This window comes from Dipteris shenzhenensis, chromosome 14, assembly GCF_047967505.1.
Source record: "Dipteris shenzhenensis isolate YYH24624 ecotype China chromosome 14, Dip_SZ_1.0, whole genome shotgun sequence".
In the NCBI taxonomy this organism is placed as follows: domain Eukaryota; kingdom Viridiplantae; phylum Streptophyta; class Polypodiopsida; order Gleicheniales; family Dipteridaceae; genus Dipteris; species Dipteris shenzhenensis.
This window is the reverse complement of record NC_141609.1, coordinates 27,717,392-27,745,187: the sequence shown is the minus strand read 5'-3', so window position 1 is coordinate 27,745,187 and position 27,796 is coordinate 27,717,392. Positions and strand designations below refer to the sequence as shown.

At 43.9% G+C, this 27,796-nt stretch overlaps 1 protein-coding gene across 3 annotated transcripts in view; it reads right to left on the bottom strand.

The window, feature by feature from the left end:
• LOC147894408 (uncharacterized) overlaps positions 1 to 21,130 on the bottom strand; it is a 69,466-nt gene extending 48,336 nt beyond the window's left edge. For all 3 annotated transcript variants that reach the window (XM_087384442.1, XM_087384441.1, XM_087384443.1), the window contains exons 1-2: positions 20,015 to 21,130; positions 4,505 to 4,629 (exon numbers count right to left, since the gene is read on the bottom strand). In XM_087384442.1, the coding sequence (XP_087240568.1) occupies positions 4,505 to 4,629; positions 20,015 to 20,336 (447 nt within the window). In that variant the 5' untranslated portion in view covers positions 20,337 to 21,130. The remainder of the gene's footprint in view (positions 1 to 4,504; positions 4,630 to 20,014) is intronic.
• Between the last annotated feature and the right edge of the window lie 6,666 nt (positions 21,131 to 27,796).

Genomic DNA, 27,796 nt, shown 5'->3' with positions numbered 1-27,796 from the left:
TAAAAAAACAAAATGCTCACATATGGAAAATTCTCACACTGTGGTAAATAAATGTACACATATGGATAAGTCTCAAAAAATCAGAGATTGAAAAATAACATCTCTTGCTTCAGTCCCATGAGGCTCCAGTCATGAAATCACCTCAGGATTCTATGCAGAGTCTCAGTGGTCGCCTTCTTTCTTCACAGCAAGGGCCAAAGATAGGAGGTGCTCCTCTCATGCTACAGTATCATCACATTACCGCAGGATGGGATTCTCTCCCTAGTAGTAGATGATTCAGATCAGATGACCCTAGTCACATCTTAGGTGGCCTTACTACTGTGAGTGCTACGCACGGAAGCAGCTCAGGCTCTCTTGCTGCCGCTGTGCGGACAGACTTGTCGCTCTATCCTGATTTTCATACATGTAACATACAAGGAGCATCTTGTAGGACTCACCCCTGAGTTTGTTGTTTTGCCCGAGCCCCAGAATGTCCAACTGGTCAAAGGTCTTATGCACACGTGGTCTCATAGTTTCTTGATAGGTTGGATGCTTGGGAACCGCTTCCAGCAAAGATGGTGCGAGACAGTCACAGCCCACAGTTCCTTCCACTGTTGCCATCCCTACTTGCCCTAGAGCCTCAACTCACTTATACCAAAAGAGGGACCAGGGTTCCCATGCAGTCTCTCTCTTCATGTCTTGCTTCCAATTTGGGGAGGGATACATTGCCGCAGATAAGTGTTTCCAAGACCAGTAGCAAGTTTGCAGACAGAGATCTCCCTTCTACGTTCTGGTCTCACTTGTCACCAGGAGCTGTGGAGGAGGGCTATTAGAGACTTCAGCCAATCACAATTTTTGCAGACAGTCAGGTGAGTCAGAGGAGTATCTAGGCTCCACAGTTTCTACTAGAGGGGGTCATACCTTTAACTGCACTTCAGGTGGTTTTGAATCGCATGGCAATAATGGACTTCAAAGCAGATTGATGGCAAGCTTCCAGGGCATATGATGCACAGGACACAGAATTCCATCGTCCATCATTTGGTTGGATCACAGTTCACTCACATCAGCGGGTACTTGGGTCGGGCTTTGGAGGACAACCATTGCTTTTTCTGTTTTTCATGGTCGACCGTGACATTCTCTTAGACCGTTTGGGTGCGCTAGTTTGACATTCAGGGCCTCGCTTCAAGACAGAGTACTGCTATCATTTGTGTACTGCTATCATTTGTCAGTTGCGTAAAGTCTGGCGCTCAGTCAGAGAGCTCTTGTGGACTGTTCCTTCCTCAAGGGATATCCATGTTAATGCCACTGGCACCTCCTCACTTCCAGCTTATGTCTAGACTATCCACCATTCCATGGAATGTGAGGGGCCTCGATGGCTGTAGATACATCATTCATCTCCCTGGGATCCCTTCCGGATATTATATTATTGAGGGCCATAAGCTGCACAGGCAAGGATTGGCAGATGCAGATCATTTACCAAGGGTCAAAGTAGGACTATTTGGAGTCCAACGGATGGCACTAGGTTTGCAGATCACTTACCAAGGGTCAGAGTAGAGCATATTTGGAGTCCGATGGAAAGTAGGACTATTTGGAGTCCAACAGATGGCACTTCCACTATACCAAGGTAGAGACGTGTCAGACTCTTCCACAGGCTCACACTTGGATTGTTGGAGGAGATTTCAACATGGTTAAATTCTTCGAAGACAAGATCAATTAGAGTGAAGGATTATCACACAAGAAAGGATGGAGTGGGACTATCTCTTGCTTCATGCTGGTCTTCATGATGCATCTCGGTTGGATAACTTTTCTCATCTGGTAGACAGACTACAGTTCTCCTTTTAGGGGGTCTCGGCTCACTCTCCTTAGCCAAATTAGATAGATTCTATGTCAGTCAGTGGAGCCACGCTAGAGGAGGGCACGTGGGTATTCTGTCAGGATTTGTTCCCCAAAACCATGACCCAGTGTTGACTTAGGTTACATCAGCCTCTAGACCTGGGGCACCAGTACAGTCAGAGTCCCAGATCTTCGGGGCCATACCAGAGAGGCATGGATGGTTAGGCTGGGTGGAGGGGGCTCTAGAGAAAGTCATGGTTGCATGCCAATTAAAAGCAAAAGGTGAGATAGCAAAGCACAATTTTATATATATATATATATATATAGAGAGAGAGAGAGAGAGAGAGAAAAGAAAGAAAGAAATATATATATATTAACGTCCATAGGAGGCCTCGCGGGCCTATGGGACAAAGTGCAGAATACACCAAAGGGAAAAACTCATACAAGGCACAAAGGGCTGGAGCAAAGGGCACGCTAAGGCCCTTGCTGAGTACTATGCTGAAATAAAGAGCTATAGCAAAATCAAGTACAAAACATATCATATCATGTACTATCTGAAGTACGATGAGAGCTGGAGCTGGAGCTGGAACTTAGAATCCAAAACCCAGCACTGTGGAGGCTGGTCTATGAGCGGCAAACATGTCTCGAATCTGCATCTGTCTAGTTGTCTCATGCTGTGGTGGCAGAGCGGGGCGTGGTCTCCTTGATCTCTGAACCCACTGAGCTATGTTCAGAGTGACCCCTCGTCTCAGGCAATCTCCTATGAGAAAAGTTGTGATAGGTCGGACCTCCATCGTTTGCTCTCCGTGTCACGGCTGAGGTAGCTAGAGAAAGAAGTTTCCGCGACTTCCTTTTCCTTAGAGGTAAGCTATTTGCATCACAGGAGAGACTGGAGGAGTTGCAAGGTAGGAGAGCTCAATTCTTCATACTGAGCTTTTATCAGCATTTCAGAGGTGAAGGGAAGATTCAACCATGACAATGACTAGCAAGGCTACCCCATGAATTGTTAATGCATAACCTTTGTAGTTACAATTAACTAGCACAAGCGAGATGGTTTTCTTACAAGCCAGGGGGACTCTCTTTCACAAGGGGAAACATCAGGCTTCGTCAAATCCATCTTTGTACCCCACCATGAGATGAATAGGTTGTAGAGGGTGGGGATGGATATTTCAGCACAGCAATAAATCACCTCGGATATAAAGAGTATCACAACAAGCTTTGATATTTGAGCTTTGCCAAGCACTCAATTGCATGGAAAGCTTTGGTGGTAAACCAGGTTCTATTAGCCATGACTCAGTACATAGCCCCATGTTAATGTTTTCATCATTGGTGTATAGGCTAGCTCACGTGACAGAACATGCGCATGTAATGGTTGAATCTAAAGGCATATGTGATATGCATGTGAGGGTAGCATGGCATCAATGATCATACCCAATTCAATGGGAGGCTTCGGCATCATTGACCTAGGCATGCAATATTACGATTTGTTGGACACGCATGTCATTAAAAGCCTCAATCTATGCGCAAAGCAGTAGAAGTGCCTTGTAAGCTTTCCCTACTGCATAGTCTTACTCCTCAATACAGCAAGATCTAGCAAGCCATGCCTTTTTAAGAACCCCCTATGATGGGAGGGTTTACCTATCATCCATAGTCTGACGAGGGTTTGGAGACACCTATGTTGACACATGCACACATGAAGGCACCTAGCTCATTCAGATCAAGAGGAGGACACATGCCAGTGGAGTCTTGAATCCTACCAGGAGTCAATCCAGGACTATCTTAGGCGAAGTCAAGTGGTTCAGTATATCTGGGGGCCAAGAGTAGAGAAGAATTGCTTGTATACTCTGCTCTCTAATCTTAAAGTGACTGCTGCTGGGCCCTTGCTGCAGCAAGTCCTGAATCCAAGCATCTGTAGGCCTCTTCTGCTCCTCCCTCTATGTTGTTCACGAACAACCAAGCTTATAAACCCCCACCTGGGCCTCCGGCCCTGAATTCGGGCTCATGGCTGGGCTCTTTCCAGTCCCACACCCAGCCCTTAAATGCAGACATTGGTGGCCCTTTGGGATGCCCCAAATATCATGAAGAAGGAATCCTTTCGCAACAAGCTCACGATTACTGCTCGCCTTTGCCGTGCACTGTTGCTTTTCACTTGGGGTATGATTGCCTAGAACACACAAGGAGTCTAGGCCTTTAAGGTCAAGGCAACCGGAGGCTCCCCTAACGAGATAGAGATTCAGGGCTTGGTGCTGAGGAAGAAGTCACTCAGTTCATATAGGTGCCCAATTAGTGTCCTCGATAACCCAAGGAAGACACATGGAACACAATGGCCAGTATATCAAACTGGCACATATCGGCCACCCATTGCAATTTAGTGATGGGTAGCCAGGAAGCACAGCCAGTGACCACCTTAATGAATGTTGTGGCCAAAGCAATTTTGCAAGGCTTGGCCTGAAGGCAATTTCAACACTCTCAACAGATTGTCTACAGCAGCCTTCAAAAGGTCACTACATGCCCAAAGCTATCAAGTATAATGCCATCAAGCAAATGATGTGCTTCTTCACAATATTTTTTTGTGTGATTAGGATAAATAAATAAAAAATCACATCCCCATTGAACAGCAGGGCAACATGTTTCATAGAACTTGCTTCTTTCTACTCGAGAGTCCCCAGGTATAAAAAGAAAATTACAAAACCTTTCGGCGCTCTTGTCGAATTCCCGTGTTCACCATTTTTACAATTGAAGCACTACGAACACGCAATATGGCATCCACCAGGCCACCACGCTGATGACTGTGTTTTTTCAGAGGGAAATCTGTGCCTGCATAGGGAAGAAAAGAGGGGATACATCAATATATTTGTAGCAGGGGGGAGGGAAAAAATCAAACTGATTTCAATTTTAGTTTCATAATATAGAAAACACATGCAATCTTCATTTTGCAGTTTTCCTCGCAGAACAAATCATAAAGATGATTATGCATAGCAAAGACTACATGCTATGATGCCCCATTGCGTCGTCAAGGCCTAAAATTGATTGAGGTCACACTAATAACGGCAAGTCCACTTGATTAATTATGTGATTACATACAAACCAACACCCCACATTCCTATTTTTGAGAGCGTTCCATAGCCATGACAAGGCTGGCAGCGCAGAGAAAAGCTTACCTTTGACAGAAAAGTGAAAATGAAAAGCTAGGGTTTCCTCCCAAGCTTAGCCCTGTAAACTGAAAGAAAAGTTTTGGATTGCAATGACCAAGCTGCGAAATTAATTATACATCTTCTTGTGTAATCAGTGCCATAACAACAACTACAATGACATACAGATAAACATGCGGCGTTTCTAATACTTCTCCCAAGGCAAAAAGCCTCTCTGGACTGACAAAGGCTGGCAGTATAGCACAAAGTCTACATTCAATAGAAAGATTTCAATGAAAAGCTATGGCTTACTCCCAAACTTTGCACTGTAAACTACAAAAAAGGTTTTGGAGAGCTTTGAACAGATCAGTATACATATCATATACAGTTTAAATACTACACTTTATCGTACGACCAGCACAGTACATTCCATACTGCATTGTTCACATACATGAAAATCTCCACCCCCCGGGCGCCATTTGGGTGTGTCTGGCCAGATGTATCCCCCTCCCTTTAAATGCATACTTGTAATTATAAAATCCCGAAGTTGCTTTAAACTGGGCTGATTTGACAATTGTTTGTGCGCAATTGCCGCCTCATTCTATCCAGTCCTGCTCAGGCTTCTCTCCCCCCCTCCCTTCTCAGCCCCCATCTCAAGGTTCGTTGCTCCCCCTTCACCACAGCATGTTTGTCTCTGCAATTCATCAAGAACGCCTATTCTTATGTACTGCAATAGACATCAAAATAAACTCACAACCTCTGGCATTTATACGCTCCCCCATCAATTGAGTCCTTTCCCTAATCAAAGACAAGCTTTGGCATGCGTGCTTGCTTGCATGCAACAATTGCCTCATCTTATTATCCATCTGCTAATGTACCCTGGCAATATATGATTAGGAAACTATTTTCCTGTGTTCTGGTTTTTTACCACAGCTCTAACACGACAGACTCAAAAGCCCTTGCTTATGCATTATGATCATATTATTATCACATAGGACACCTTGTGATACTTGCTGTATGCCACATGAAGATATCAAGGAAACAAAGGCCGCCATAGGCAAAGAAGAGTGCATGGCCCATATCATCGTGTCACATCATCTCGATCCATAAGTATCTATATCTAATGTAGCTGCCATGCATCAATCCGATGGAATTAGAACTTTTACAAGTTCTTTGGAGGACAATTTTACTTGCAATAAGAGGTGCTTCAAACAACCAAGAAGCTGCTTCCTAAGAAGTAAACTGAGAACAAGCCTGCATGATTCTCTGAATTGCAAGCCATAGATACCTGCAAAACCATTGTTGGGGGCTACTTACAGCTTGTACAAGGCTGTACACCTTCTACAAACTCATAGTCAACAGAAACATTTCTCATTTTGGCACTTCCAAAAGTTTCAAAAATAGGGCCCAAGTTTTGAAAACCCATTCTTTCTTTGAAGTATAATAAAAAGGTGCCCTTATATCCCATAGGCCCTACTCAAACATGCCGAAAGGCATGCTCGTCAGATGAAACTTGAGATAGAAAGTTCAAGCTTGAGACTTGGCAAGTTCAGTGATAGATCCATGTTTCTTTGACAATGAAAAGTTTCAATTTCAATGAAATAATTTATATTGTTACTAGCAAACTGTATGGACCCACTTGTAGAGCGTGCAAAGTCTCACAACAAAGGTGCTAGGCAATCCATACTATGTAACGAAGCGTGTCAATCTATGTTCCATACTGGTAACAAGTCCACAAGCAACATTCAGGGTACACACGACTACACAATAGTAGTCGATTGTCCAATCAGCACAACGGTACACATGATTACACAAGACAACCATACTGTATAAGGAAGTAGGTCAATTGCCATTCCATACAAATGTGGTAAACAAACAATGATCAAGTCACACCATTGTAAGAAATCCTAGATTTACTATATTTAAAAATGTGCTAAGGAACAGAAAGGAGACTGAGATAGCAGAGAACAAGGAATAATTGTATTGCTTGAATGTCTGTAGGTAGACGCTGTGTTATCCATACAATTGGGCCTCTCTTATATAGAGAGTGAAGAGTCACACATGAAAAGGTGTGTACTCCAAAGGGTATGTGCATGAAGAGGTGTGTACCCCTTGTGAAGGGTGTGACCCTTGATGAGAGGGTACATTACAATAGGAATGTCTCTTCAATAGGATGTCTCTTGTGAAGGGTTGTGCCTCTTAGGAAGTGCCCCGTCGAAAGGGCAAGGGTTGTGCCTCATAGGAAGTGTCCCGTCGAAAGGGCATACCCTTCCACAAGTGTCCATTCATCAAACCATCCATAAGTCTAGAAATAGAGAAAGGAATACGTCACAGATCGTGACATCCCCTCCCACTCAAAAGAAGACCCTAGTGGAGATAATGAACTGATGTAGAAAATATCACTGTAAATTCTGAAAATACTGCTGTAAAATGTCAGGGTACTGCTGCAAGTCTTCATCATTTTGCCAAGTAGCGTCGGAGTCGTCCAGATCTCGCCAAAGAACAAGGAATTCTGTGATAAGTCAATGTCGAGTCTCTCGCTGTCAATGGTCCAGAATACGCTCAGGAATAAGGAGAACATAATCGTCTTCGATTTCTGGGACATAATCATCTGCAGGAGGAACTGCTTCATCGCTTGGAATGTAGGTCTTTAGCCAAGAAATATGAAATGTCGGATGGATTTTACCCCATGATGGTGGTAATTCCAATTTGTAACTTTTTCTTGACGATCCGGAAAGGTCCATAGTATCTTGGTCGCAACTTAGGAAACACAGACTTAACCGTCTTATAGCGATGTGGGGCTGGCTACAAATAATAGCACCATGTCACCAGTGTTAAATTCTAGGCGACGTCTATGTTTGTTGACAGACCGTTGATACCGCTCTTGCGCTTTTCGCATATGATCCCTGACTTGGAGTAGAATGTCTTGCATTTCTTGAACCAGTTGATCAGCTAGGGCCACTCGATGTTAAAGTACAAATTCGTTGGTACAATCGGAGTGTGTCCATAAGCTGCTTGGAATGGAGTCATGCTGATGGCACTATGGAAAGAGTTATTATAAGCAAACTCAAGGAGTGGTAGATACTCTTCCCAAGCTGCTAGGCGTGACTGAATATAATGTCGAAGCATTTGTTCCAGAACTTGGTTGACTCTTTCAGTCTGGACATCTGATTCTGGGTGGTAGGCTGAACTAAACAGTAGAGTTGTACCCAAAGATTCGAACAGTGAAATCCAAAAGTGACTAGTAAACTTAGGATCTCTGTCGGATATGATATTCTTAGGCAATCCATGGTGTCGGAAGATGTGTTGTATGAAGAGTTTGGCTATGTCCGGAGCCTGGGCACTGCTTTTGCAAGCAACAAAGTGTGCCATTTTGGACAAACGATCAACAATTACCATAATCTAAGTGTTACCTCTGGAGGATCGTGGTAGTGTTGTAATGAAATCCATGGAAATACGTTCCCAACCTTTCAGTTGGAACTAGAAGAGGCTGAAGAAGTCCTATTGAAAGTCGTTGGCTTGCTTTCATTTGTTGACAAGATAAGCAAGATGTAACCATTTTGATGACGTCGCTTTTCATCTGAGGCCAGTAGTATGTTGCACTGAGTAACCGATAAGTCTTGTTGATGCCTGGATGAGCAGCATAAGGAACTACATGATGCTCCTTTAACAAAAGACGTCGAACATCCTTGTCATGTGGTACACAGATGCAATCTTGATAGTACAGAAGGTCGTCCGTATAAGAATAGGATGAGAAAATCTTCTGTTTGGAAGTCGAAGGGTGATCTTTTGAAAGAACTTGTACTGCTATGCCAAAGTCTTTATCATTGAAATACTTTCCTTTGAATGAATTCGGAACATCCACAGATAATGTAGAGATTACCATAGCTGATGCTAGAGGTAACCTGCTGAGAGCATCTGCAACTACATTGCGTAGTCCTGGTATGTACTCAATGGTCATGTGAAAGTTGGCCAGAAACTCAACCCAGCGTGCTTGTCGAGCGTTCATGACTGGCTGAGTAAAGATATACTTTAAAGAGTGATGGTCTGTTTTGACCACAGAGTCGGCTCCCATGAGATAATGTTTCCAAGGGTGATAAGCATGTATAACGGCAAGAAACTCCTTATCATATACCGCGTATCGGGTTTGTAAATCAGGATGTTTATGGCTGTCAAAAGCAATAACTCTACCTTCTTGCATCAACACTGCTCCTGTAGCGATGTCGGAAGCGTCGGTCATGACCTCAAATGGAAGGTTTGGGTCAGCAATAGCCATAACTGGTGTGGTAGTGAGTGCTTGCTTGAGTTGTTGAAAAATATACTCTGTTTCGGGAAGCCACTGAAAAACTGCGGAGCTTTACAATAATTCGGACATAGGAGCTGCGATTTCGGAAAACTGATAGACCTTTGTATGGTAGAAGTTTGTCAATCCGAGAAAAGAGCGGACATCATGAACATTCTTAGGAGTAGGCCAGTTTCGGATTACCTCGACCTTCTTGGGATCCACAGAGATGCCTTGAGCGGAAATAACATGTCCCAAATATTCGAGTTGGGTTTTGAAGAACTCACTCTTCTCAATGTTGATGTAGAGAGAATTTGCGCGGAGAACTTCAAAAACTTGGTGAAGATGTTGTTTGTGCTCATGTAGGGATCTGCTGAAAACGAGGATGTCATCGAGGTAAACGATGACGAACTTATCGAGGAAAGGCCTGAAGATGTCGTTCATTAGTGTCATGAATGTGGCCGGGGCATTGTTTAACCCAAAGGGCATGACCAAACATTCATAGTGTCCATACTTTGTTCGAAAAGATGTCTTGTATTCATTGCCTTCTCGTATGCGAATTTGATGATAACCTGAACGAAGATCAATCTTTGAGAATTGTGTTGCGTGTAGAAGTTAATCGAAGAGGTCATCGATGCAAGGCAATGGATACTTGTTTTTGATAGTGAGCTTGTTGAGCACTCGGTAGTCGATGCAGAGGCGCATTGACTTATTCTTTTTTTCCACAAGTAGTACAGGAGATCCGAAAGGGCTGCGACTGGGCCGAATGTGACCTTTGTCGAGTAGTTCGGTGACCTGTCTTTGGATTTCTTCATTTTGAGTGTAAGAAACCCGATAAGGAGGTTTCGACGGTGGATTACTGCCGGGAATAAGTTCGATTGGGTGATCCACTGGTCATCGAGGTGGTAACTGCTTTGGCAATTCCTGTGGAAAAATATCCAGGTAGGGCTGGAAAAAAGGTTAGTTGAGGTATTCATGAGGATCCTTTGTTGGTGTCTCCTCTACTGCCGTAACCAACAGAAGTGAAGTCTTTACTTGACATTTACGAACCCACTTCTTTACTTGTAGGGCAGAGGCAACTGGGGTTAAAGGAGAGTCCCTAGAACCAGTTAGCTCAATAAGTTTTCCCTGGTGGACAAACTGGATAGTATGGCTGCAAAAATTGATTGATGGATCATAGTCGTAGAGCCACTATTGTCCGAGTATGACATCGTACCGAGAAAGAGGCATGATGTCGAAGTTCAACTTGTCCGTATAATGTTGGATGCGAAAAGACAAGTTTTTGATCCTGGTGTTGCACAAGAAAGTAGTTCCATTCGCGAGTTCAATCTGATAGTCCATGAGACTAGGACTGGTGGTCAACCGGAGTTTGTCGACCATAGAGCTAGCTAGGAAGTTATGAGAGCAGTCACTATTGATGAGGGTAGTGACCATTGTTCCACGAATCGATCCTTGAACACAAAGTACTTGAGTGGCCAGGGAAGGTTCGGGGTTGCTGGCAAGGCTCAGGTGGATGGTATTCGCCATTCGCACAGCTTTGCCTTTCTTGTCTTGTGCTGAGATATCATCTTATCTTTGGGAAGTGCTAGGTTCCATATTGGAATTTTGCTTTGGTCGCTTGGGACAAGCGAACCATCTATGGTCACTTGTACAGATGGTACAAAGTCCTTTTGTGCTAGAGCTATTCTTCTTGTCAGTGGCCGCACCTTTATGTTAGGGATGTTGGTAATGACTTTGTGAAGAAGAAGAAGCACGATCCTTGGAGGAGTGCTTCTGTTGAAATCCAGCAAATGATTTCTGAGGCTTCTGGGGATCTTGAGACTATCGCTGATGATTGTCTTGCATGAGCACAGCCCCAAAATCCTGCACAGTAGCATTAGTAAGAATGACAAAGAAAGGTCAAAACTAGTGTTTGGGCCATTTCCTCTTTAAGTCGGTGGAAAGCTAAAGTGTGTTGCTTGACCCAGAGAATACACAAGTCTTACAGAGGAGTTTGATTACCGAAGTTTTTTCGAAACCTGGTGTTATCTTGAGGGCGAGCACCTTTGGCCATAGTAGAGTTCTGTGTGCAATTAGCACTCTGCTTCCCTATGTTTTAGAAATCTGTAATGCGCTCTGCGTAAGCAATAGCGCCAGCTGTGGTGGTGATGTTTGCTTTAAGGACATCAATGCATAACGAGGGATTTAGGCCTGAGATGAAAGCATGAAGGCGATCATCCTCAGTTAAACCATCAATCTCCAGTACCAATGTGGTGAACTGAGAGATGTAGGAAGACAGGGAGCCAGTTTGCTCCAACTGTCGGAGTTTTGAACGTGCTTGGAAGTCCGCATTGGTAGGTATAAACTGCTTACGGAGCACGTGTTCAAAACTTTCCCATGTTAACATACTTTTGCCATCCTTTAAGCGTCTTTGCCACCATAGAAAAGATGTATCCTTGAGGAGGGAGGCTACCAAGGCGATCTTTTTGCCTTCAGTGAGGTCAACAGTAGCAAAATACATGCGTATTTTTGCGAGCCATTGGTCAACTGTTCGGCGATTGCGTTGACCAGTGTAGGCTTTCGGAAGTTTGATGTCAAGTCTTTTAGTTTTGGAAGCTTGAAGTAAACGGTAGAGGACACATAGTTCAGTGTTTTCTACCTCTGGTGGGAATGAATCCGCATAGTCGTCTGGTTGCGTCACGTCATCCTCTGTATGTGTGGTACTTCGAGAATCTTGAAGTTGTTGAACTTTCTGGACCAAGTCGGAGATGCTGTCCTGAAGCTGGGATATTTGAAGTTGCAGTAGTGAATCGCCTTGTACATTGACTTCAAGGGTCTTTTTTGGACTTGAGTCTTTGATCTCTGGAGAGGCTTCACGTGAGCGTTGCGACATATCGGAGATCCCTGTGAGAAAAGCGCGAACTTGCGCTCTAGTTTGTACCATTCCTGGAAGAGGATTCGGGCTGCTCCTTGAGGTTGCTCATATTGGAGGGGGCAGGCGAGGCAGGATGGAACCACCAGTGGAAGTCTGGTAAAGGAGGTCCTGTCTGAGGTAACACTGGTGATGCCGAAAGTGGTGTTATTGCTCATGAGAGTACAGGAGTAGGTTGCAGAGTCCACGGATCTGAGAAAGGATAGGGAGCTGCTGTCGGAAATGGAGGATATCCAGGAGAAGGAGTGCCTTCATAGTGTAAATACTGTCTTGGGGAAGGTACAACCTGTATAGGAGGATATCTAGGAGTTGAAGGAGGTGGAGAGTACCCTGGAGATGCCGAAGGTGAGGGGTAAAATTCTCTCCAAAGATGGACAGCAAACTCTTGAGGAATATTGGGTTCTGGGTATCTTCGTGTCTCGTGGAACACAACCTGTACTGTGCTGAGGAAGTAATGTAACTGAGGTGCCTCACGCAGAAGATATAGGATGTGGTCCAAATCACTAGGAGGGCACGTGACACAGAAGACCCAAGATGCAAAAGCTCCAAAATGGGCTGGTTGTGCAATCTAAACACGATATTGTGTGGTAGATGGTGCCTGAGGTGTCCTTGAAATGTCGGGTGAATTACCAGGGGTTTCCATGCTTTAAGGGAGATTCTTTCATTTGCTGTAATTTGTTAATGGCAAGAGAATCCTTAAAAGCAGATTGGAAAGACTCCACTTGGCAATGATTTAATCTACAAAATTGTTGCGTAGAAGAAGGCTGCAAATCGCTGTCCAGAGATCCATGTTGCAGTGGTTTGCGAGGAGCGGATCGAGGCTTGTCTGGTCCAGGCTGTTAACAGGCTGTCTTCATCGCGAGAGGAGGCTGCTACTGTTGCTGATTTGGCAGGAAAAGATGGCAAAACAAGGGGGGGGGGCTGCAGGCTGTCAATGGCGAAAACTGGTTGCAGTTCCCAGGGCTGGACTTCGCAGATAAGGCAGAGCTGTCACGGATTTCACGCTGCAGGCTGGCAGGGAATAGCAGGTAACCAGGGCCGCAAATGGGCAAGGCTAGGCTGCCTATGGCGAGGCAAATGACTGCGCAGGGGGCTGGCGTGCTGGTGAGGCTAGGGCTGCGCAGGAATGTTGGCGTGCTGGCGAGGCTAGGGCTGCACAAGGGCTGGCGTGCAGATCCGTACGGTCCACGGGCTGAGGCGGCTACTGCTGCGGGGAGATCCGTACGGTGCAGGCCATACGGAATATCAAAGAAGGTGCGCCTCTTTTCGTTGGGGCTGCCTAAAATGGTTAGTTGCCCAAAAATTAATTTGGGGGTTTAGTTAACCCTAGGGTAGCTAGGGTAAACCTAAGGGTGGGGGATGGGTTTATTTTTTTTTCCTTTTTACCCCTCTAGGTACCCTTTTATAGGTGCTTGGTGCCTAAAAGGTGTGCCTATTCGAAGGGGTGTGACCCTTGGAATAGGTGCACCTTTACATGAAGGGGTGTGTCCCTATTTTTAAAAGGGGTGTCCCTACATGAATAGGTGTGTCCTTTTGTCCACGATGGGGTGTGTCCCTTGAGTGAAGAGTCGAGACTCTTCATCAAAAGGTGTGTCCGATGGTGGAAAAGGTGCGTCCCTTGGTTTTGGGACAGCCCAAGCACTTGAAAAGACACGATTTTTGTCGTGTCCATTCACATCAACTCGTGATGGGCGGGAGACGGAGAGGCCATAGATGACTTTAGGCAGGGTTGGCGCTAAAAATTTTTACGCTCATCCTCTCCATCTCTTCCATGCACAATGTGCATGGATATCCTTCTAGCAGAAAAGCTGTATCAGATCGGCGCTAGAAGGTGGGGGGCATTTCCAACAGGCAGGAGCGAATTTTGCTCTGATACCACTGTAAGAAACCCTAGATTTACTATATTTAAAAATGTGCTAAGGAACAGAAAGGAGACTGAGATAGCAGAGAACAAGGAATAATTGTATTGCTTGAATGTCTGTAGGTAGATGTTGTGTTATCCATACAATTGGGCCTCTCTTATATAGAGAGTGAAGAGTCACACATGAAAAGGTGTGTACTCCAAAGGGTATGTGCATGAAGAGGTGTGTACCCCTTGTGAAGGGTGTGACCCTTGATGAGAGGGTACATTACAATAGGAATGTCTCTTCAGTAGGATGTCTCTTGTGAAGGGTTGTGCCTCATAGGAAGTGTCCCGTCGAAAGGGCATACCCTTCCACAAGTGTCCATTCATCAAACCATCCATAAGTCTAGAAATAGAGAAAGGAATACGTCACAGATCATGACAACCATGGTACACATGACTACACAATAGTAGTCGATTGTCCAATCGGCACAATGGTTCATATATAAGTAGGATTAATATGATGCCTGAATGTTATGACCCAATTAAAACCAAGGAGAGAGTTCTCTCTGTATAAAAATGCTAGAATGTGCTGCACATGCATCAACATGACTGTTGCAATGTGCTGTATATTGTCTTTCAAGAGATGGAGCCCTGCCCAATGCACTTGTACCAATTGCTCTAGTTTCATTTCTAGAGCACCCCTATTAGCAATTTAGAGGATGAGGAAGTTGAAAATGAAGAGTGGCAGTCAGTGAAATAGGTCGCTAGACTCAATTCTAGACTCATGAGGCCCATTGATAGACATGGCTCCGACAGTGGGCTATCAAAGAAGAGCCTACACAGATGTGGACTCGCAAAGCTATAGCTTCTCCTCCCCATTGAGAACATCTGCATACTGGTTGCCAATTGCGGGCTTGCTATCTGAGGAGCTGCTGGTCTTGGAACCCACCTGCCCAGAGGTATCCTAATACTTCTTATTGAGAAGTCCTTTGGGTCCATGACCCCTGCTTATGACTTCTGAGGGAGCTCATAAGTGTTATCGTGCGTTGTTGGCCTAAAGTTACGGACATACCACTGAATGCCAGACCAGAGACTGTGAAGAAATTTAATAATCCAATCCTTGTCTGAAACCTACAGCTGAATGGCCAATGGGTGAAGTGATGGAAAAGAGAAAACAAGAAGCTCATAAGATAGAAGAAAAGAAGATTCTTAAGAGAAAAATAATTTGAGCATTAAGCAACAGGGAAACAAATAACACGGAAGGAAAGGGGCATGGGAAGACATGATAAAGTTTGTCAAGGACCTGTAGGAGAGTTCAGTCCAATAGAAGAATGCGATTCAATGTGGAACCAAAGAATGAGTGTCCACAACAAACGACCACCCAAAAAAGGTGTAGATGATGCTAATATAGGCGGTTCATATGGGAATGGGATGAACCGTAAGACTCATTGCAGGTCACACATCATTTAGAAGACAAACTTCATGTATTGAGAAGGAACAATATATTATCTCTGCCATGTTTACTATAACCCCAAAGCTCATCAAATAATACCTGACCATGCTGCAAGCAAGAGCATTTCTCTCTTCCCAATCTTCTTTTGTTGGATTGCGGCACATGAGATGCTAAGGAAAACTGCAGGATCATTAAGAGGAAGTCTGCAATTCATTCCTTGCACACATATGATAGTCATTAGCAATGACACGGGATCAAACAAGGCTATCTCCTCGCCAACTCAATTTGTCTTATTCAGATGAATTAGAAGATTGAATGAAAGCACACAGTGGAGGGGTAGTACAAATTGCTCGGTATGTCTATGTAGATGATGATGTTCTCGTTGCAAAAGGCAAACTCATATGGATGCATTAAGGTAAATTCTGCCAACACTTAGAGATGAAGTCGATACTGCAAAGACAAAGATCATGGTAATGAGAATAAGAAACAAGCAAATGCCCTTTACATTCAAAGGGGAATCCCTAGAAGCAGTCACAACCTACAGATACATGGGGCTTGAGTTTGAGAACAACTACAAGAGGAACACATGCGTGGAAAGAAGAGCTATGGCAGGTTCGAAAGCCTTATACAGCTTCCAAAACAAATACAAGAAGTATATCTATGGAGCTAGGAAATGAGGAAGTTCCTGTACACAATGCTTGTTCAAACGGTGGTCTTCATTGGATGCCTAGCTTGGGCACCTGGACTCTCCATAGAATACTGCAAAGGAATAGAAACAATTCATAAAAGGTTTCTCATAGGAGAGATAGAGATCAGCAGTGCTAACTCCCTACTCCATCATGCTATAAGAGACAGGAATGGTAACCCTCAAAGGGGAGGCCGTGTGTCAGTACATAACATATGTTCACAAGGTAGGAGAAGATGGAGCAAGAAAAATCCCGCAAAAAACCATGGAGGCAACAAGATATACAGGATGACACAACGAGGGGCTCAGGTGATGGAGCAATGGGGCTACATACTGTAAATATCCCAGAGGATGAAGGGTAAATCAGAGAGCTAGTAGAAAATGCTGCAGAAACTATGGCAAGACCTGGGAGCAAAATTGGAATTCAACAAGCAAGATACTAATCCAATGGAGAAGTACAAAATGCCGGAATAACCTCGGGGAAGATACCTCAACGTTCAAAAGACACATAATCTGCAGGATAAGAACCAGCTCTCACACTAAACCAAGAATTTCAAGGGAGGCAAGAATCTGTAAAATCTGCCCAACAGGAGAAATAGAAAATGAAGAGCACACACTCCTTCACTATAGAGCATACATGTATATCAGGGAAAGTACATCAACAATGCCCTTAGCCTAACAGTCCTTATGAATCAAACAGCCAAGTGAAGGAAATTTTGGGACACAGCAGTAAAATTCTGGACATGGCCGACTGGCTGGCCAAGCAAATGCTAACAACTTAGGAATTTTCAGTAGTTGGATCAGATGGATGTAAAGAGCTACCATTGTTTTGATAGTGGTTTCTAGTCCCATAGATCCTGTAGGGTCTCAAGTGGGCTTTTATACAATCATGACATCAGATTGTTATGGCTGAGTTTGGTGCATGTCCACTGCAGCTTGATGCAACATTTCGGGTCATCACATATCTTTACCAAATTAGGGAGTATGGCTCATGCACCTCAGGACGACGTAGACCACTGTGGCTGGCCCTATCTTCCTCCATGACCGTAGCAGCTGATGGTGTTGGAATGCACACACATGCAGGTGCTTTGAGAGTTTGGGGCTACACATGGATAGGTTACCCCCTTTCCAATATAGCATTGAGGCTCCTTCAGACCCACTCACGTATCACGAGGTCAACCAGGTCATTCATTTACGGATTTCAGAGGAGGGCTTCATTGATCCACCAAGATATACCCGGATCCACCCCCCACATTCGTTGAGGATATCGATCCGACAATTCCATGTCTTATCGCATTGACTCCATATTGAGAGTGGACAAGCTGAGGACATACCTCAGGAGAGCCGCATATGCACCCCGTGTGATTGCCATGATATCGAGTCGGAGGAGCATTCGCTTTTAGGTGCCCTCTGTACTACGAGATTTGAGGGGCATTATCACTTTCGATTCAGAGATGGTTTCGGGCTGCTCTCCAACTTCCTTTCTTACCCAGATCAAACTTGCCTCACTGCCTTCATACATGAGATTTGAAAGACACAGACAGCAGTTGCTCAGAATACAGAGATAGGGCCAGGGCACACAGCGAGACTCTACCCAGAGCATGATCACAGAGTTTTTCCAGCCAGATCATACAGACTGGCAGATCATGGGTAGTCAGTGAGGCCGAGATCCAAAGCCAGGGACGGGACAGACAGGTCATACTTGGGGATCTCCCATCCATGTTCACTTGATCAGGGGCATTACCAACGGGGGTTACAGTGGCTCATCACGTAGCGCAGCTGCTAGGAGAACAGTAGACCGCAGGCACAGACCGCAGTCAGTGCTCTATCATAGGTTTCCTCTCATCACAGCCTCATTCATCGCCAGGGCCCCCTTGAGCTTCCACCTCGGCCATGGGCCCAGATTTCTCTCATGTATCAGATCTGATAAGATTTGATTACGTTTGGGTGATAATGCCTGATTAAAGGCTCCACCCTTTCAGCTCGTTGTTGTATCAGGTTTCTTTCAGTCTCATAGACCCTTCAGTCTTTCTAATAAAAGCTCTCTCTCTCTCTCTCTCTCTCTCTCTCTCTCTCTCTCTCAGCATGCAGGCGACTGGTCAGCAACTTCAAAATGTTGCACTCTGGGTCATATTTTCTTGCTCTACGAGAAGGTCCAACAATCAGAAACAGAAAGCATACTAGTAGTTTGTAGACCTGCGGAAGCTTTCAACTCTATATCATTTGTGCAATCATGGCCTTACACAGGAAGTCATTGTCCTCTCTTTAGATGCTCTAGGAAGACCAAAGTCATCACTGGCACATACTCTCATCCAGATCTTGCTTTCATCATTATGTGCGGCTTTCAAACATGACACTAGAGATACACATCAGTGAACAAGTTAGTATGCAAGTGACTAGTCAGGCAGCCTTCAAATGCTCTCAGGATCAAATTTTTCACTCTCATTGAGCAGGCTAAACAACTACAGACACAACGCATGCTACTGCTTTTTAGCCTTCCAGATGGCTTCAACTCTGTGGCATAGGCCTACCTCAGTTTATGGCCTCAGACTCTGCATTGCACAAGATCTCACTTAGGATATTATGGCCTTGTACAAGTGATTCGTAGGCAAAGTGTACACCAAATAGGGCATGTCTAAAGAGAGTGAGAAGCATTATAGGTGTGAAGCAGGAGTGTTCCCCATCCCTTACCCTCTATGGGCTCTACCTTGATGAGCCGTCCTCTTTTCACATGCTCTTGAAAAAAGGGTCGTCATCACTGGCATAAACTCCTTGCTTTAGTAATCAACATAGTGCTGCTTTTAGACGTTTGCAGAGACACTTCGTAGCTTTACAAGTCTTCTATAACAGCCAGACATGAAGGTCAACCTTGGTAAAAGCAAGATTCTCCTCATATACAGCCTGAACAGCCCAAGGGCCACAGTATTATCCAAAAATGGCCTGAATCACTTATGGAGTCAGACCTCAATCACCCTATCAGACGGGATGCCTTCTAGCTGGTTGAGGCCAAAGCATTCCCTCAATCTGTAAAATAAGTCCTACCCCCCTTTACTCCAACAGGAGGGACACAATTACACGGGCTGCACACATCATGATCCATCTATGACGCATGCTTTATGCATAGCTGTCGAGCACATTAGGTCCTCTTCTCATACCTTCCCATTGACACTCGATGATACCAAGGCCGCATGGTTTGGATACCCAAGCAGCACCGGATATGCCAATCATGCCACTTGGATGAGCTCAAGTCAGAGTCAATTCCATTACTCGCTCTTTCTACTCGGTATTTTCTTCATTGAAAGTTTGGAAAGACTGGGATCTATTCTTTGAGTTTTGGACATACAGAACCTACCTTGCTTTAAATTTGCGGCAGACGTCCAATGGACTTGAAATATTTGATGGCATTGCCAGACACAGCAATACTGATCTGAGCTTGTAAATTGATGAGGGCAGCGAAAACTGCTTCGCTAAACTGTCCTAGAGTTGTATTCAATACATAGTTCAGCTCATAGGCGAGCTATACATTTTCGACCTGTTGGCATTAACGAAAAGCGATCTCCCTCTCTCTCTCTCTCTCTCTCTCTCTCTCTCTCTCTCTCATCACTTTGCCTTCGCAGAAATGGTGGCTTTGATCTGGTAATTTACGGAACCGCAAAATGTCATAATCTTTTATTAACAAGGAAGTTGTCGCAGAACGTGGTACATGTGAAGAAAAAGAGAGATGACTTCGTCATTTCAATTTGCGCATGCAGTGTTTCCAATAAGCAAGCGTTTCGCACGAGATTTATGAACAGAAAATGCAGACAAGTTTTGGATCCGAAACGGAAAAAGCGAGTAAATGCACACAAATCCTGGATCTGACTCAAAGAGGCGACGGGCAAAAGAGGAGAGTACCAATCCCATTGACGTCGTCCAGCTTGTTGAGAAGGGCAGTCAGGAGTGATGATCTGAAATCGCAGCTAAACCTCACTGTATCGTGCCCTCCGCCACTGCTATTCAGAACGTCGAACTTGAGCTCGTAATCGTCATCTGGCGATGGCATCACATTAGACATACGCTCGAATCTGTATTCTATAGGAGTGCCGTTGAGAGCGGGGAGAACCGGAGAGATCGATATTCCATCTTCTAAAACTCTAAGAATCCGAGTGACTCCCTTGACAGGACGCCCTCCGGATGTGGTGCCCGGGGGTCTCACAAGAAAAACCTGATAATCCATCGCTATAGCTTCTGCGCTAATACATTCTACAGAATATCGTCACAAAGAAGACTCTTTTTTCGCTTGTTGTTGTTAGGGTGCCTCGAATCCTCGCGCAAATAACAATACCAATCCTTCCCGGATTCCATCAGCTTGCATAGCGCTCTTTCATCGGAAAAATAACATTGTAGCTGAGCTCAATATCCATAATCTCCGATCCATAAATCTCTCATCGACTCTGTTTCGCCGCCAATCCCAAACCTTCTGCCAAATGACCTGCGCAACAGATTCGCGCAAATTGACGAGCACACCTGTTCGCTTCCTTGCTTTATTCTGCGCAGTTCAATCCAGGCTTGGAGAGCTCAACTCCAGCTATGTGAGAAGCTCACGCAACGAGCAACGATCAATCGAAGGAGTATATGCAGCCAACCCACTAGATGAAAAGGATTCCTGTGCGTCGATTTTGATGGGAGCGATCAAGGCAAAGCAGCAGCTGCAGAGTGCTGCTGGCGATGGCAAGCGAACTCAAATGCTGAAAAAGCTGGGAGCAAGCTGGCGAAGAGGGAGAAGGCAAGCGAACCCAAGAAGCAATAGCAATGACAGGGCTTGGGAAGAGGGTCGAATTGGATTGAATTAAAGAGGAAGGGGAGGAGGATCTACTCGGGAGACTCGGGGGCACATTGATAGAGTGGGGGAAGCGGGCTATCAAAGCAGATGACAGAGTTGCATTGATGAAAGAGGAGAGGGAGACGTGGGGATTCGCGAATCAAGGATCTAAGAATCGAGGTGAGCTAATTAATATTGCAGGGAATGGGTCGAAGAGATGTGGTGATGAAGCAGGGGATTTATGGCAGCAACAAAATTGCCGTGAACATGAATCTAATTGGGAGAGGAATTAGTCGAATTGGGAGAGGAATTAGTCTAAGCACGGAAACAAGTAGCTCTATAATATACAATCTTGATTCGATTACAGTTTGCAGATTGAAGTTCTTCTAGTCAAACAGGTACACTTCGTAATATACATCTTTGTTTTGAGATTACAGATTGCCTCCAACTTGGGTTTTTCACTGATTTGATTTGGTTGATATGATCCTCCACCATTGAAGGAGCATTCAGGAAGTAACAGTCGAAACAAACAGGGCATGGAGGAGGATTCATTCAGGAAGTTTGCTCCTTTCTTAAATGGGAAGGTTGCTTCCTAAAACTTAGTTTTCTGCATCTCTTTGGGTAGGTTCCTTCACAAGATCAAGCTTTGGTTAGCTTGCAGGAGAGCTATATATGTAAAAATATATTGAGGAGCTATTATTTGCTGCAGCAGCAAAAGCGAGCTGTGGCAGCAGCAAAAGCTGTTGCAAACCCAGTAGCGGCCAGTAAAATGTTAAGAAACAAAAAGCAGGGCTTGTTACAAGTGTGAGGAACATGTGAAAGCTATGAGCAGAGACAGAGGAATAGAAAGTGGTAAAGTAGAGCAGGGTGCTTATTTATCTGAAGTGTGAGTAAAATAGGGAAGGTTGCTAGTTGTGGAAGCTATGAGCACAGCACAAGTAGAGCAGGGTTCTTTAGGGAAGGTTGCTAGGTGAGGAAGCCATGAGCACACAGAGTGGAAAAACTATATGGTAAAGTAGAGCAGGGTGCTTATTTTATCCCGAAATGTGAGGAAATTAGGGAAGTTTCCTATGAGCACGAAAGTAAGTGGTAAAAGTAGAGCAGGCAGCTTATTTCTCTGAAATGTGAGCAAATTAGGGAAGCTTATGAGCACAGAGCAGCAATAGCAGAGGAAAAAACCAAGTGGTAAAGTAGAGCAGGCTGCTTATTTATCTGAAATGTGAGTAAATAAGGGGAGCTATGAGCACAGATAGAGAAAAAAGTAAGTGGCAAAGTAGAGAGGGTGCTTATTTATCTGAAGTATGAGGAAGTAGGGAATGTTGCTGCATGTAGAGAAAGCAAAAAACCAGCAAAAGGAGTAGTAAATGGTAAAGTAGATGAAGGTGGGTATTTGGTCCAAGGTTGAAAAGTTCAAGCTTTGGGCACCGCCATAAAAGCACTCGTCTTGAGCATGGGGGTAAGGCAGTTGGGGCGTGAATCGTTCATGGATGTGGGCTTACCTATGTATGATCAAACGTGGGAGGTGATGGATGTGATATTGTGATCTTTAGAATTTAGACTTGCTAAAGAAATAGGCAGACACGCAGTTCCCACTCGAGCCACAATTTGCAGCGTCCACAACACTCACAAGCACAAAGCCAAAGGAGGGCATCTCTCACCTCCACTCCAATGACCCCTCCTCTAGGGGTCACCACCAATCTCTCACACTCAAGTGCAATGGACCCCTCCTATATGGGTCACCAATTACAAGTCACAAGCACAAAGCCAAGGTCATCTCTCACATTCAAGTGCAAAGACCCCTCCACTCAGTGTCACAAGTTACAATTCCCACACCACATCATCTACATTGACAAGCCAAGCCAAGCCTTGCAAGTCTTTAAGAATGTGTGCTTGGGTTTCTACGTGGCTACCTCCATCTCCTCTAGCTATGGCTACATCCATTTTGTGGGCATAACTATGAGAGCGTCATCCATCCTATGCATATGGATACCTCTTACGAGTAAAGGCTTACAACCATTTTTTACAGAGGCAACTATAGGAGTGCCATCTTGTGCCAATATGGTTACCTTGTGCAGATTTGTGGGGGTACCAATGGCAACGTCATCTTGTGCTAGATGGTTACCTTGATTGGATAAGACAATGGGAGATTTGTGTGGGTGCAATGGCAACGTCATCTAGTGCCAAATGGAGACAAAGGCTTGCCCTCTACAATGGTATTCTCACAATGCCTGTGTAATTCCCTCATTTTTCATCAAGCCATAGACAAGTAATCATGACGTGGTTTCTCAACTCATGCAAAATGCATTCTCCTCTCCACAAGCCCAATGCTTGGTGGGGACCCAAGTATTGCAAGCATTACTTGCACTATGGCTCATTTCTTGTTCGTTTTGGTTATTAACCTAATTATGTGGATAAACAGTGTAAGGTCTTTCTATTTTTGGCCTACAAAGTAAATGCTTATGATGCAAGACCAAGCAAGAAATTCATGCCATCTCTTGGATATGATCACTTGAGCTTGGGAAGAGGGTGGCCTAGGAGTGCCTTATATTAGAGATGTAAGCATGGCTAAATGATGTTGTTGAGCGAATGAGATGGTGTGAAAGAATATAAACTTGTCGTGGTGCACAAGGGTTTTCCTAGAAATTATAGAGTGTGATGCATCAATTTATCTATGTGAAGCAAGTCTCTCCTAGTGGTTGGATGTCGATCCTATGCTTCACCCCTTTGGAATGCCTCAACAAAGGGGATGGCTTATGCATGATGTAATGACAAATAGGTCAACTAATAAGGACAAACAAGGTCTCAAGTCCAAATCAAGGTTTCACAAGTCAAGAAGGCTCATGACCCTAGGAAGAGCTATTTGCGCCAAGCCCCAAGCCATGTGGAGGGTGCCTCGTTATGCTAATGGTAAATGCAATGGGACATTATACAAACACAACCCACTTATCTTGTAGTGGTAGCAAACCTCAATGTGTTGACTTTGATCAAAGATGTCCTCTGATGATGCATATGGTGGAAAAAGATTAAATGTGTATTTCAAAATCATGTGATCGAAGCCTCTTGTTTTGGTGGTGATTTTGTTGTTTTTGGTTATTGTTGCCCGAATGGTAGAATTGTTCAAGGTGTGGTCTTTTTTGAATGGTGGAGGGAAATAGGGGTGTTGAAGGTTTTTTGGTTTCTTGGCAAATATGGAGTGAAAGTTTATAAAGTTCTCTTTATGACTAATTCCCTCAGCCCCCTCACGCCGGCAAAAAAAGGAAAAGAGTAGAACCCTTTTGGAAGGTCAAATACTTACAAATTTCAAACCATGAGGGGCAATCCCTGCCACTATATGGAGTAAAACATAAAAAGCAAGCACACAAGTGGCAACCCAAGTGGCTCACAACTCATGCAACATGTTATGCTCTCCACGTGAGTGGTGTGCCCATCACAATGAAGGATTAAAACCTTGAGCATGTCAAAAGGAAACCATGGTGAGGTTGACAAAGAACTGGCATGACATTGGGGCATTTAGAGTGGAAAGGCATAGTGACCAAGGATAGATTGCTTAAGCTATTCAAACACTAGTTTCAATTGAGCCATGGAACCTAAGCTATTAGACATTCTGGTTGGATACGATATTGTGGATGTGTGCTTAAGTTGTTTCCCATGTGTGTTTCAATTGAGCCATTCAAATACATTTACATTAAACCATTAGCCATTAAAGGGTGGGATACCCAATTGTCCTCAATCCCTTGGGTGTGCTTAAACATTTGCTCACATAGGTGAGGTGATCTCATGGTCTACATTGTGCCAACAACTAGTATTACTTAAGGTTAATATGTGCACTGCATAATAGAGGTCGAGTCAAGTGGAAACGCCTATGGATAACGTTTTAGAGGCGAGGTGGGACTCCTTCAAAGAGACTAGTGTTATGTTCAAGCTCAATCTTTTTTATAGTGCTATGCTAAATTCTATTCTTCATGATACGGGTCACAATTGGCGAACCAAAATGATTTGTTCAGGAGGGCTTTCACTGACTAATTGGGTGACATAGGTAGGTTCGAAGCTTCAGACACTATAGTTATGCAACTATACCAAAGTGTTTATCCAAGGACTCCTCTTTCGCCCAAACTTAAGAGACTCTGGGGTGTGAGGTTCCTAGAGCATGGTTGAAGGCCAATGGTACAAGGCTTTAGGGGCCACTAGCTATGGTCAAGTTCTAAATTTTTTAAATGAAAGGCGTTGTTTCATGAAAGGGTTGCAGCGCTTTAGGAGCCACTGGCTATGGTCAAGTTCCAAATTTTTTTTAATGAAAGGTGTCGTTTTATTTGCTTCTACTTTAAGGGAATCTTTCAAAGTTTCTTATAGTCAACCCACATTGCATTTTTTGCAAAAGTAGAATGGAAACCCCCTCTCATCTCTTTTGGTCATGTTGGGTGGTCAAGGGGGTTTGGTTCGACGGGATCTAGAACCAGTTTAGCTTACCGGGTTGATTCCATCAGTTTGTTGTTAGGTTTCCTTTGTCTGTAGCCTTTGTCTAGCATTCGGTGATGCACATATTGACGACTAAGGCTATATTATGGAGTTGTGCATTAGTTGTGGGAGGTAACTTCAGGAACGTGGCTTATCAGAGTTTGAGTCAAGTTGCAAAGACTATGGTGTAAGATCGAGGCCTTGCTTTAAAGCATTTGTAGAGCCCTCTTTTTTCTCCTTAAGAAGTATTTACTTTCCTTTGTATTTTAATTATTATTTGTTAAATAATGTTTATGCAAGCTAGGGAAATGGCAACACAAGTGCTACATACTGGTCGCATCTCATGTGAAAGTGGCTTGCATGAGAACATGTAGTTAGCAATGTGAGCATGGTAGCTTTGAAACCACATAGGTGACATTAAGGAAAGGCGAGTGCCCTATTCAGTGGGTAGAAATTCTTCTCACACAGAGCAACCTCTTTCTATGCATAGTGAGCTGTGGGTACAAATTCTTCTCACAGAGAGCAACCTCTTTCTATGCATAGTGATATGTGGGTAAGAATTCTTCGCCTATGCATAGTGAGTTGTGGGTAAGAATTCTTCTCACAGAAAGCAACCTCTTTCTATGCATAGTGAGCTGATCCTACTCGTGCCCTCAACTTCTCATGGCCAAGGTAAGTACGCCACTCAAACCAAAGAACCAAGGGGGTACAAATCCAATCTCACACAAAGCAACCTCTTTTATCTTCTAGTTCGTTCGAGCTATGTATGGTGAGATGATCCTAGCGCCATGCCCTCAACCCCTCATAGCCACACTCACTACTCTCTCTCTCTCTCTCGCTTTGTCAACTGGCTATCATAACCATCACCATCTTAAAGCTGAAGTTTTTTCACCTGGCATCATTCCCCGCCAGTCAAAAGAACTGCCACCTATATAGAGAGAATTGGAAGCAACTCAAAACTTCCGCTGCTGTACAGACTCGTTCGATTCAAAACCACGCTCCATGAAAACAATCTACAGCCCATCCTTGCACTTGTTGAACTGTCTTCCATGAGTCCTCCAGAATGCCGTCACTGATGTACATCATGTTTGCTTTGATTATTCCCATCTTTTGCGTTGTTCGATCCCAGCTGAACGTGCAAATATTCACCAAAATGGACCCTTCGAAAATTCAGCACGGTCCATAGATGGGTGGTACGTCGTTCAGCGAAATCGATAAATCAACTAATGACCAGGAGCACCGTAAAAGAGCTGAAAATGGCCAGGATGAGTGCAGCTTTACTTGATTTTGCAACTTATTCTACAACATTTTCACCCACAAATGGCAATATATGAAGACCCATCATGTGGATAATTCCGGGTGTGGGTCGCGAGGTACTTAAAAGAGCATCCACCACATGGAATTTGGAGTTTATGTGGAGTCATAAAATTCCCCTCGAGCCCACCAAACTAGGACTGACAAGGAGGTTGAAAATCTCATTCACATGTTTCACTTACTGAAGTTACAAAGAGTGATTGAAGCTACAAAAAGTATTCATTATCCTCTACATATGCAGTAAGGTGTTTCCCTTGACACCTCTAGACATTGGGAATATACCAATCGTCTTTATGCACGTGAGCGTGTGTGGCTCACGTGCACGTTTGTGTGTTACAAATTTCACCAATAAAAAAGTGTGTTCTCTCTAAAAAAATGTGTGCGTGTGTGTGTGTCGATAGAGATAGAAAGAGAGAGAGAGAAAGAGAGAGAGAGAGAGAGAGAGAGAGAGACTTTTGCCTGTATTAATCTAAATCATTATCGTTTTTGCCCCCTTACTCAAAAAAAGTTGAAAAGGAAAAGCAAAGAGATTGTATGGAAACTTATAACTTAAGCTTCTCCCACAATGACAGACATTTATCTTTACAAGGACCCCTACATGAAATAAGCCAATTTCTATTTAAGGTTTCGTTACTTCTTTTAAACACTTTTAGTCAACTTTTACAAACACGTTCATTTTTGCCAAGAGATTTGAGTGGTTTGATGGGTTCTTGTTCTTATTCTTGAACTTAGATTTTGTCCTTAAATCATAATGTGTGAATGTGAATGAAAATGCATTTAAGAAAGTAATTATGTGAATAAAATCTATGCGTGTAAGTGTCCTTGAGTTATCACAACTATATAACATATGCATTTAATTTTGAAATGTAGTTATGTATGTAAAACGTATGCATGTGAATGTCCTTAAGCCATTTATTACTTCATAAAAAAGTACTTTATTCCCAAAATTAGCTATGTATTGGCCACATGGGGAAATTGTCAGTGCTTGGTTTGAGATTTTGTGACTATGTTAAACTTAACAATCTACTTGTAGGAGTAAGAAGAAGATGGTTCTTTTTATGGAGGGACAAGAGGGGCCATGGGTAGTGGGAGGGGGGAGGGAGATT